Source organism: Apaloderma vittatum, unplaced genomic scaffold (assembly GCF_000703405.1).
Source record: "Apaloderma vittatum isolate BGI_N311 unplaced genomic scaffold, ASM70340v1 scaffold9778, whole genome shotgun sequence".
Classification (NCBI taxonomy): Eukaryota; Metazoa; Chordata; class Aves; order Trogoniformes; family Trogonidae; genus Apaloderma; species Apaloderma vittatum.
Window position 1 is genome coordinate 37,499 of NW_009732442.1, and position 12,363 is coordinate 49,861.

Sequence of the window (12,363 nt, forward strand, 5' to 3'; positions counted from 1 at the left end):
GGCAGGGTGGTGGAGTGGGAGTGCTGCACCCCGTTCGAGACCCTTCCCCCTGGGAGGGTGTGTGTCTGGCTCCTGGGACCAAGCCTAGGAGGGCTGCCAGAGCCATGGCTGGAGCGTAGAGATGCTTAAGGACACGACTACCCCGTGGTCTGTGCTTACCTTGAATAAGATTTCTCTGTGGAGCTGCCAGGACAAGGCAATGCTTGGGGATGGGTGAGGCATGTCCTGAGAGGCAATGGACCTCAGACTGGGGTGCATGCTCTCGCGGAGACCCTTTGCCCCTCACCACCCCCTCCTTGCCTTTCATAGCACAGATAGCTGCCCCACCGATGACCGACCCACCGCCCGGCAATGGACATCCACAGACTACCCACCTGCCCGTTGGCCCCAGAGGGAGGATGGGGCTGGCCAAGGGGGCTGCCATGCCTGCCACAGAGATCCCCCCCTGCCAGGACCCCCTACACCATCTGGATGCTCCCAGCAGCACGGGGGCACCCAGGTCCTCACTCGCCCCATGACTCCACCAGCGAGGACCTGCACCCACGTGGAAGCTAAGCCACAGACCTGAGGGGAAAGTGGACAGCCTTCCCACTGGAGGGGATTTCTGTAGCCTGGCAGGCTGGCAGCTTTTCCTATGACTCTTTTTGGGGATTTTACACACTTGTATTTATATTTAAAGACTGTGCTTCCATTCATTCTTCCTGGAAAGCTCTACTGGCTCCTTGTGCTTCACAGAGTACCCTTTATGCTGCAGGCTGGCTTTTCTGGAAGATTGCTCTTACTTTTCTACCAAATAAATGGTGACTGCATTTCATTTTCCTCTCACCTGTTTGCTCCTTTTCGGCTTGCAGGGCTGTGGGTTGCCAGTCAGGACTGATGTTGCTGTGGTCTTACCCATGCTGCTTGATGGGAACTTCCTTGCAGGGCAATTAATAGTGGCTGAGATGGTCAGTTTAGGGACAGAGGAGTTGACAGTGTGTCTGTATGTCTGGGCTGTTCTAGGCTTCCCCCTTGGCTTTTATAGTGTGTTGTTGCAGTGTAGTTTAGACAAAGATAGCCAGGATTTGTCCCTTTGATTTTTATTTTTTTGAGTGCAGAATTGCAATGAGATCCAAGCAAATTGTTCATTTTAGTGGAATTTTACCCTTTTATCTCCCTTTTCCGAGATTCAGATATTAAGCCGAATGCTTAGTCTTCTGAACAGAAAGAAACTCTCATTTACTTTCTTCCTAAGTCTGAAAAGCCCACGTCGTAAAAGCTGCACGTGATGCTGTGCAGGTGGGGGAAGTAGAAGACTCGGCAAAATTCATTGCAGACATGCTGCAGCCGCTTGAAAGCAGCTCTATCCCTAAACTTTACTAAAATAAGAAGTCACTAACCCAAGGACACCAGAAGGTGAGACTGCAAGTAGAGGTGGGAAAGACCTCCAGGACTGGCAGGGAAGCCGCTTCTCCCCATGCTTGCAAACCCTTTTGAGCGTGCTGAGGAGGAACAAGGTGAAGGGCTGTACTGCAGCTGCAGTTCTATCTGCTCGCAAAAGCTTCAGATGTGGACTTTGGTCAGTAAAGGTCTTTTAAGTCATATAATTGCAACAACAGGATTTGCAGGGCTTAACAATATCAGCAAAGGCTGTGTGTTGGCTGGAGTAAAGCTTGTAGCTGAGTGTTTCTATCAAGTATATTTATCCGGCTTGTTTGTTTATTAGGCGGGCATTTAGATCTACTATTTTAAGGCTGTGTAAAGAAACTGTGAAGTCCGAGATACCGTACCCGAGCGCGGGACGAGTGCTGAGCTGTCTCTATGCTGCCCTCTTCTCCACGTGGGAGCAGGTGGCCCTCTGCCAGACCGGCTGTTGGATGGGATGTGAGGCAATAAAATATATCCTGTACAACCGAACTCACTAGTCCTGGCTGTTGTGATGGGCTTCGGTGGGTGGGGGGGATTGCTCACCTGCCTCACACTCTGTCATCCCCCAGGTCCTGGCTTTTGTAGCCCCCTTTGTTGCCCCATCAGTGGGATGAAGGGGCAGAGGGGAGGGGGACCATGCAAGTCTCCTCTCCCGCAGCTGCAGAGCTCAGCAAGGAGAAACTATCCCGTTGGCTCATCCATCCTCACTGAGGGGTCCTGAGATGCCAGCAAACGCAGAACAACAGAACATTTTTTTTCATGGTGTCTTTTTGCTCACAGCAGAGATTTTCCCTCTGACTCTGAACCTCCCTGGGCAAACAATGCTCACTTAAAACAGGGGCTCTGTGCTCATGCCTGCTTTGGGGGAAAAAAAAGCATTAAACCAAGTAATTAATGAGGCTGTGCTCTGGCTTGGGCTTTGCTGTGAGCCTGGGAACTGACACCCACGCACTGGGAGCTAGCCTGAGCAGCCATGGGAGGGCTGGAGGCAGCCCTGGATTTGCTGGGGATGCACTGCATCCAGCACTGCAAGGCTGGCCCTGCCTTCTACAGGACTCCTTGTTGTGCTGTTCACAGTGTCAGTGAATTGTGAAATGATTGCAAAAACCTCAGAGAAACGAGGCCCAGCCAAATTCGTCTGAAACCACAAACAGTAAAGCACAAGCAGATGGCAGGAGTGAGCCAGCACGTGAAATGTATCTTGGTCTGCACATGTAAACACTTCATGGGTCGCTTTTTTCCCTTCAGATGCTAGGCTGACATTAGGTTAAAACAAGCTGAAAAGATGTGCCCATGGAGGTGCTCTAACCTAAAATTTACCCTGAAAGCAGGGCTTGTGGATGACCTCCAGAATTTGTCCCGTGCTCATGCAGAGATACCTGCCCAGGAAGGCACACGTGAGCATGGACATGGATGCACAGATGCTGCCACACACGTGTCCGTGTCTGCATACTCATAGGCATTTGCATAGCATGTCCAGCTTTACTGCAGAATGCTGCTTTTAAGGAAAATAAGGTATGAGGGTTAGTGGAGCCTCTTGACGAGGAGGCAGGTGGCCATGGTGCTGCCATGGCGAGATGGCACCAGGGAAACACCTCCAAGGAGGTTCCTGGAAAGAGGCTGAAGGGAGAGGGGATGGATGGGAACCTGGAACATGCAGCAGGGTCTGAAACCCCTTTCTGAGGGAGGAGCTGAATTCACTGACCCCAGCTGAGACCACCGATGTAAAGAAGATGCTCTAAGGCAAAGCCACAATGAAGCATCGGAAGGGGATTCACAGGGTTGTACCCCTGGGCAGATCAAACATGGTCCCTGACCCCACCGGTGAAAACGAGGCAGCAGGGGTGCACCGTGTGGCAGCAGCTGTGCAGGGGCTGTACAAGGCCCCGCAGACATTCTGCAGGGAAGGCAAGAAAGTTGTAACGGTGTCAAGCGGAACAAAATGTTAGGAGAGTCTGGCCACCCTGGAGCAGAAAGACCTCAACGACAGCAGAAAGTAGCCAGACGAGACAGAAACCACAATGTGCAGCCAAGAAATGGGAAGTCTTGAACCCAGGCCAAATGATTAGCTCAAGATTTTAGCTGGTGCAGACAGCGCTCCGGGCAGTGGAACGTGCTGGGTTACGACACTGGGCTGAGCTCCACGGAGCCTCACCTGGAGACACCAGCTCCATCCCTTCACCCTCGCCATTCCCAGGAAGCAGCCTCGCAGGTGCCACAGGCTGTTCCCAGGGCCACATGGGTGCTAGAGGGGCTGTGGTTTCCATGAAGCTTCAAGGTGGTGTTTGGTGTTGTGTTCACCATCGCTGGCCTCCCGGGTTCTGCCACAGTCTTGAGAGCAGAGAGGAGGTGGAGAAGTGGCTGACGGGCAATAGGGACTCCCACCCTTCCTGCCCTGAGGTGTTTCCCAGTTCTGGCCATCCCTTGGCATCCATCCTGTCCTAGAGTTCCCTAACCCAGAGTCTCCTCTCAACCTTTTTTTTCACCTGTGTGTGTTGCAGTTTTCAAAGCCTCCCGGGTTCTGCCACAGTCTTGAGAGCAGAGAGGAGGTGGAGAAGTGGCTGACGGGCAATAGGGACTCCCACCCTTCCTGCCCTGAGGTGTTTCCCAGTTCTGGCCATCCCTTGGCATCCATCCTGTCCTAGAGTTCCCTAACCCAGAGTCTCCTCTCAACCTTTTTTTTCACCTGTGTGTGTTGCAGTTTTCAAAGGGAAGGTCACAAAAACGACAGAACTTATCTACACGTAGATAAGCAGGCACTTCTTTATCGCAGTGCTGGGAAGCCTGCAAATCACCCAATGCTTTGAATACATCACAAGAATTCAATCTATTTATACACCTTTTTTGCAAAGTCATAATCTTTAACATATTTTAACATAACATACATACTATGCCTGTTATTAACTCTAACCTTGACAATGATTGGTTTATTCCTCATTAATATTCCTATATCCTATTTACATACAATCGTTGGCCATTGGGGTGAGACCACATTTGATCACAAGGTACAAAATAGGAGGGGCAGGGAGATAGGGAGGCATGCCCAAGTGAAATGCGCGTATTGATCTGTCTAAATGAAATATGCTGGTATTGTTATTAAAGTGCAGGTGCAGTGATATAGATCTGGTCTTAACAAAACATTCCCTGCCAGTTTTGCAACTTGCACCAGCTCCAGCTCTAGCCAAGGCCTACACACAACTTCTTAGCATAAGTAGGGTTTTATATTCCTTATCGTAATATAAATCAATAAACTAATTTAATTAAAATGGTGATTAGCTATTCATTAAGCAATTAGCTCCTTAAAACTTAAGTTTGATTACAACACGTGTGGCTATCAGGTGTCCTCATTCTCCTATCTTCTGTTTTACGGGTTGGAGGCCCTTGGCTTTGGGGCATCCCTGTGCTGCCAGTCCTCTTTCCACTTCCCCAGACCCCCAGATCCCTCTGCTCCCCTACCATCCCACTGGGGACTGCAGACCTACTCCTGGGCTGCAGCTCTCAAAGCGTGGTGGAAGAGCACCTGCTCTTCTCTAAGGATGTCCTACAGCAGGGCCAACGGAGTTGTGTCCCAGAGCTGCACCAGACCAAAAACCCCCCAGACTCCTCTGCTCAGTATCAGTCTAAGAGCAAACAGAGAAGTGAAAGAGAGCATTCCCCAAGCATTTTGGTCTTTCCCATGTGCTTTTAGATACACCCACAGGTCAGTCTGGGGTGTAGCCTCACCAGGCATCCTTCCTGCCAAGCCACATGGGACGTGACAAGGACATTGCTGACATCTGCTTTTTGCACAGGTTTCTGTGCTGTTCCTCAGCCATCCCCACCTGAAAACCCTTGAAAGGTTGCAGGGAGTGGGACAGGCAGCGTGATGGCAGGGAACCAGGCCTGGGAGCCTCCCACCTGGCCACTGCCCATCACAGCATGTCCGAAGACTTTTGCAGGAAGCACCTGGCTGGGAAATTGCCCAGAGATGATGCTGAGGGATATGTGTGTTGCAGGAACCCTGGGAGACAAATGCTCACCTGGAGGCTCAAGTGGAACCCAGATGAAGGGTTTTGACTTGGCTGTCCATTGTATACAGTGATCTCAACATCAATGGCACTGAACGCAAAAAGTGTTAGGAACAGATGAGCTCTAGTAGAGCAGGAATTGGCAACTTCTGCATCCCTCTTAGCCAGATCCTCAGAACCATCCTTGATCCCTCTGGGCAAAGGTATGTCTTGCTCTTTTTTTCCCCTCAATTCCATTTACAATCAGATTGATGGGATTCCAGCAGAGCCCTGAGGCCTCTGGGCTGGTAGTGGCTCCAGTTCCCCATGCCACACCAGGACTAAGACTGGAAGGGGAGCTGTGTGGGAGGCTTCCTTTTACTGGGAGATGTAAGAGAACTGGAAACAGCTGCACAATGACTGCGTAGTATTTCCCAATAAGGTACATGCAGCCAGACCAGATCCTGCCCCAGGGAATGGCTGTGCCTGGAATTTGCTTAAATCACAGAATCACAGAATTATTGAGGCTGGAAAAGACCTTTGAGATCATCAAGTCCAGCCTATGACTCAACATGATCTCTGAAGTCTTTTGCAGCCTCAATAATTCTGTGATTTTGCAATTCACTCCACCACTTCCCTGGGCAGTGCATCCCAGTGCCTGAGCACCCTCTCCGTGAGGAAGGGCTTCCTGAGATCCAACCTAAATCTTCTGTGTCGCAGTTTCAGGCCGTGCCCTCTCGTCCTGTCACTGGTTGCCTGGGAGAAGAGCCCGACCCCACCTGACTACACCTTCCCTTCAGGGAGTTATAAGGAATGACATGGTCCCCCTTGAGTCTCCTCTTCTCCAGCTGAACACCCCCAGCTCCCTCAGCCTCTCCTCACAGGACTTTCCTCCAGTCCCTTTCCCAGCCTCGTCGCTCTCCTCTGGACCCGCTCCAGCCCCTCAGTGTCTGTCTTGCAGTGAGGGCCCAGCCCTGCACACAGGGCTCCAGGTGAGGCCTCACCAGTGCTGAGCTCAGGAGCAGAATCACATCCCTGCTCCTGCTGGCCACACTGTTCCTGACACAAGCCAGGATGCCATTGGCCTTCCGGGCACACTGGGCACACTGCCCTTTCCAGCTCCGTAGCCCTGAAGTGGAAAGCAGAACACTGCAAGGCAATCCTGGGGATTGTGCCTGGAGCCCGTGAGCCCAGTGGGGAGAGCAACTGCAACAGGGCTTTCCGCTCCTGGCAGGTCTCTGGGAGGGTGGCAGAGTGGCTAGTGCAGCCCGAGGAGAGCCTGTGATGCTCAAGTGGACCCATTTACATTTTGATGGGTTGTATTTCCCATGGGGATCCTCCCCATCCCAACCCTGAAGTGTTTCCACTTTAATTAACAGCAGCATTTTCAAGGTTTCTGTAGGGGTGAGAGCTCAGGGATGCTTTGTGCTGGCTGTGGTGTACTCATGGCTGAAGCTTCAGGGCTCCCAAATTGCTCTGAATGAGGCTTAAATGGGTCAACACACACGATGTTCTCCTGTCTTCCCAAAGCGCAGCGGGTCGCTTGGCCATTGCCTGCCTGCCTGTGCCCCCGGAGAGCCTGGATCTCAAAACCTCCCCTCTTCCCCATCTGTGCCATCTCTTCTGGTCCCTGAGGCTCAGCCCTGCGAGGGGGATGGGTTGACCTCCCTGCATGCCACAAGGATGCATTTCAGAGATGACCACTCTCTTCTTAGAAATTCGACTGACCCCAGTATCAGGGGGGAAACCCGTCACGTTCCCCTTTCACAACACAAGCGGAAAGCCCCTTTCCTCAGCCTGGTGCCTCTCCAGGGGAGCAAAATCGACTGGAGCTTTCACCCACTTGGCACTCAGGCAGATGCTGGAAGGAAGCAGAGACTCTCTTTCCAGCCGATGTGTTGGCAGGGACTGTGGGTAACAGGGACTGGGGTCCCCTGCATCCCAGAAGGATGTATTCCCAGCACTGGATGTGCTGCTTCCAGTGTGTGGCCAGCAGTAAGTAGGAGCCCCTTGTGCCAGGGAAGTGTCAGGAGACCCTTCCCTGCTTGCCCTGAGGACTAGGATACAAGCAGTGACTAAGAGGGGGGACCGTCAGCACCCCTTGCCAATCCTCAGATGTGCTTTGGTAGCTACCAAACACACTGAAGGTGCAAGGAGGAAAAGGTTTGCAGTCAGGCAGCATCCCCAGCACCCCTCACTGGTGGGTCAGTGCTCCGCTCTTGGGGGTCCCTTTTTGCAGGGTGCCCTGTGCTGTCAGGCCAGCCTCTGGGGACGAGCCAGCTCTGTGTGAGAAGGAGTTGCCTCTAGAGGTCTGGCCACCAATATCAGTAGCCAGGAGACATTATCCTTCTTGTTGTGGCATCTCTCTGGCAGCGCCCCGAGGAGATTGAGTAGAGACGAGGTCCCAGATGCAAACCTGCATTCCCAAACCTGCAGGAAGGCTGGTGCTGATGACTAACACTAATCCTCCTCCACCTAAATTCCCATTCCACCAGCCAAGATTTCACCTGTGAGTGCTAGAAGAAGGCAGGTGCTGACTAAAGTTAAGCTGGTACATCCTGTTCCTGCTGGATCATCCTGCCCACCAGTCCCTGCCTGACACCCTTGGCACAGTCTTAGCTTGCTGGGGCACAGGAGTATCTGGAGGTGATGCTCTCCTTATGGTGCCAGTGCCAGTGCAGGGATGGAGCACCTTGGCAGGTGGCATAGCTGGAGCCTCCTCTTGCTTCTAACTGTGGAGCAGGGAAGGGGATGAGCTTACTATTCCTCACAGCCAAGAGGAGTGGAGGGACCTACTGAGGTCCCCAGGCAGACATTTGTCTCTGTGGAAGGGCTGTGAAGTGCTCACCACTGAGGTGCCAGGACAGACCGAAGCTGGAGAAAGGCAGAGGGTGGAGGGATGAAGACACTTCTCCAGGACTTTTTCACCACTGTGGGAGAATATTTTTCTTGCTACCAGTGTGAATTTCCCTGGGCTCAACCTGTGCTGCTGCCTCTCACCCTGTCCAAGAAGAGTCTGGCTCTGGCATCTCTCCAAACCCGTATGAGGCAGCTTGCAGCAATGAGACCCCCTTCATCATCCCTTCCCTGGGCTGCACAACCCCACTGCTCTCAGCATCTCACATGCCATGTATCAGGGCTGAAGCAGGCTGGTTAAGGGACCTCACTGCAGATGGCAGTGTCAGGGTGGTGAGTCACCACCTCAAGGAGAAACAGGCCCTGTCCCTGCAGTCCTGTGAGGTTGTAAGTAGGAGCTCTGGTCTTCACTCCTCACAGTGCCTATGCAAGCCGGTGAGCTGCTGGCATCCTTCACTGTGCTCACAGCCTTCGTGGGGGATTTCTGCTTTTGTGCTGAGAAAACCTGTTTCCAGGAAGCTCTGTAGCTGCCTTTGGCCATGATCCTATTTGCTGGGACAACTGGAAACCAGCTTGTCTTTTGGCATAGAAGATCACAGTCCTGGAGCAGAGCATGCTGGCTGGGTTCCCCTCTATCCGTCAGATTTGCATGTGCCTCCCACTCCCACAATGATGGGTCAGGGGAGCCAGCCCAGCTCTTGTGACTAGATAAGGGTGCTCAGGGATAGGCAGGCATCACTGCAGTACCTGTATACACCCAAAAAATGTATCTGAGGCAAGTTGTCCCCTAAAAATCAGTGGATTGAGCCTATGTGATATCTAATAGGAACATCCCAGAGATGTCTCAGAGGAGGGACTGGGAAATGTATGGGGTTAGACCCTCATGTTCTTGGCCAGGATCCCAGGGTGCTTTCACAGGGTGGCTCTCACCAGCAGACCCTGGGGCCCAGGTGCCAGCAGCAGAGAGGGCAGGAGAGCATTTGGCTCTGGGACAGCAGAGCAGCTGGCTGCAGGGAAAAATGCTGGGATATTCGTGAACTACTCAAAGAAAAAAAAATCAGCCTATGGTGAGACTTGTTGCAACTTCCTACCCCTCTTGTGGAAAAGGAAGTGAAAGCCACAGACTGGAAGGAAAAATCTGCAGCAGGGAGCACGGGCAGCAGAGTGCAGGGAAGCTGTGCAGAGCTCACCTCTCCTGCCTGGAGCACTGTCACCTCTAGCCCACCTCCTGTCAGACTCAGCAGCAAAATGCAGAGGCTCCATCTTCTCTGTCTCAGTCTCCTGGTGCTGGGATGTATTCTGGATGGTAAGATGGAACCTCTCAGGCTGCCTTTCTTGCAGGAAGAATCCAGTTTCTTACTCTCTTTTGCATTTTCAGCAGACTTTTAGTGGGACCCATGGCTGGGGCTCTGTGGCAGCTCTCCTGCACCTTGTGCTTGTAACCTGTCCCAGAGGGACTCTGCCCTGCTCAAAGTCCAGGCAGGAGCCTGTGGGGCACTGGGGCTGGAAAACTGCTTTTTTGAAAGGCCATGGAGCGATCCTGCCTCCCAGTGCCCTGGCCCAGCTTGTGCACACTGGGCTGGGGTCGCCTTGGTCCCATTCAACCCAGCACATGAGGGAAGCGTCCCCTGCACCCTTTGGCATGGGGCAGCTTGAGGTCAAGTGGCAGGGCTGGTAGTGAGAGGGAAGGCATATGGTAAGGCAGAGCCCACAAGTGAGGGGCTGATGGTGTCTAACATGGGCTTTGCACAGACCACAGCTATCTGGGGAGGTGACACCAGCCTTTGGCACTTCTGCAGGGAGCTGGGGAGTGCAGACACCTTGTGCTACTGCACCCCACCTTGCCGTCTGGGGTTATGGGCATCCCTGGGCATTGATGGTACTAACAACAAATATAGCATTTTCTTGAATTAAGAACAAATACAGCATTTTCTTGAAAGGTGACTGAGGTCCCATGCCCTGCAATGCAGTGCAGACAGTTGTGTTCCTCAGCTGTCATAGTCTTGATTGATGTGAGGTGAGCTGGTGATGGGGTAGCTGCAAAATCTATGACTGCTTCAGCAAATAAAGCTAGAGGTATTCCCAGCCCCTTGAGAACAGATGTTTGTACTGCAGCATCCTAAAACCAGGTTGGAACTCCTGTCCTCTTTTGTTTGCTGATGGTGTTGGCCCCAGGGTTGCAGGATGTCCCAGGTGTGCAGAAGGGCTGCCCTCCTCTGATCTGCTGTTTCTCATCTCTGCTTTCTGTCAGAGAGAGACAAAGGACTCCCAATGCTGGGTTTTGGGGGCAGTAGAGCTCCTGCCTGTGTGTGAGGGCATCACTGGCAGACACCATCCTGCCCAGCTATGCTGGGTTGGCCCCACAGCACCCACACCCTTCCGAGGGGCTGGGTGAAGGTGTGGGAGAGAATCCTCATCCTGCATGATGTGTTCCTCCTCTAGCACGTAGCGGGAAGTACGACTGCTGCCTGCTCAGGACAGAGATGCCCATCCCACGGTGAAGAGTGAGGGATTATCAGTTCCAGCTGGAGCAGAATGGTTGTGGCTTCCCGGCTGTTGTGTAAGAGCTCCAGGGTGGTGATGGCCAAGGGTCAAGAGCCCCAGGGTGGTGATGGCTAGTGATGGCTGGTGAGACAGGGAGAAAGGCAGAGCAGGGGGGTGGAGGGATGTTGAGCTGGGTTTGCGGACAAGGGAATAGGGAAGGTTGTGGAAGAGACCCTGGAGATCTGAGCCACAATCAGAGCAGGGCCAGCAAGGAGGGGAAAACATGGGACAAAAGTCAGGGAAGAAAGTCATCTCAAGGTAGAGATGGAGGAGGATAGTAAGGGAGGTAGCAGGTGAGAACTTGAGCTGTGCTGAAGCATCCCCGAGGTTTCTCACTCACCTCATCTTGTGGGTTTTTTTCTCCATGGGCCTGGCAGGTTCATCACCATCAAGGGGAAACCCATATGTGCCCCAATAGAGTCCCCATGGGCGGTTCGTCTGCAAGAGAGGCTGGATGCCAGGAAGGTAGGAGCTGTCCTTGTTCTTAGCTGGCAATGGGGACAGCCCAAGAGTGGGTTTATCCACCACCAGACAGGCTTTTCCCGGTGTGACTGGGCTGCTGGGAAGAGCCGGGACACGTTTTACTTCAACATAGATACTTTCTCTTAGTCTCCATCCCTCTTTGCTCCAACTGGGACCAGTAGCCCTGCAGCTATTGCACCCAGTCACCACCTTCTACCAGGCTGGAAAAGCCACTGTACTCGGTGCCAGCTTGGGCTGAGCCTGACAGGTGACAGAGCAAAGGCACTGAGAACAAACCCCTGTCCACTTCTGCTTTGCAAGCTTGGGGTTTGCAGCTTGTACATCTTCATGGGAAGAGCTTGCAACGTGTTTGATGGGTACTTCATTGCCACGGCTTGACCAGGGGAAATAGTGCTTTGGTGACCACCCCAGCCGCGGGGAAGGGATTCTGGGGAGGCTCTTGCCTTGAGGATCGTACTCATCACAGGTAGTTTTTTCTCTTCCTCAGGCCAAACATCAGGGAAAGTAGTCTCTAAAGAAGCCCATGATCAGCCCCAGCACTGGGAGTGGGGCTGGCTCCCAGCTATGAATCTGAAGATAATGGAGCCAACCTGCTTCCACCTCCAGCTGCAGGGCCGGCCCTTCTTGGGACTCATGCCAGTGCAGGCGGCTGGGCACAGCCCTGCCTGCTCTTTTGTCTTCCTTCTGTCTCCACTCCCCAGGCTGAGCCAGGGGTTGCTGGGCCAAAGACTCCACCACTTCTGCAGGGCAGAAGCCGGCTGACGGACTGCTCTGCAAGACATATTTTTGGGGTTTCAGCCTTTCATTCAGCACAGCAGCTGTGACCTCCAGCACTAGCCTGATCCCTTTGGTTTCCATCATCAGCCCCAAGCCTGTCCTTCTGCATCCCCAGGAAGAGCTACCAGGATAGAACAGTGCAAGGATGGAGATCTTCCTCAAGAGCCATGCAATGTGCTCCTCCCTCACTGAGCACACCCTTGATGTCCTTGGGCAGAACGTGGCTGATGCAGTTCCTCTCTCATACCCTGATTTCCCTGCACCATTTTCCCCCTTGTCCTTCCTTGTATGGGTTGAAACAGGGCCAGTA

At 53.0% G+C, this 12,363-nt stretch overlaps 2 protein-coding genes across 2 annotated transcripts in view; both read left to right on the forward strand.

Annotated features, from left to right (window-relative positions):
- CCL21 (chemokine (C-C motif) ligand 21) overlaps positions 1-6,678 on the forward strand; it is a 7,708-nt gene extending 1,030 nt beyond the window's left edge. Inside the window, exon 4 of the mRNA XM_009875533.1 lies at positions 6,513-6,678. Within this exon, the coding sequence (XP_009873835.1) occupies positions 6,513-6,678 (166 nt within the window). The remainder of the gene's footprint in view (positions 1-6,512) is intronic.
- Positions 6,679-9,497: 2,819 nt separating this feature from the next.
- CCL19 (chemokine (C-C motif) ligand 19) lies at positions 9,498-11,654 on the forward strand. The gene is given in 4 exon segments (XM_009875534.1): positions 9,498-9,555; positions 10,692-10,809; positions 11,171-11,258; positions 11,577-11,654. Coding segments are annotated over 4 exon segments (342 nt in total).
- Positions 11,655-12,363: the final 709 nt, after the last annotated feature.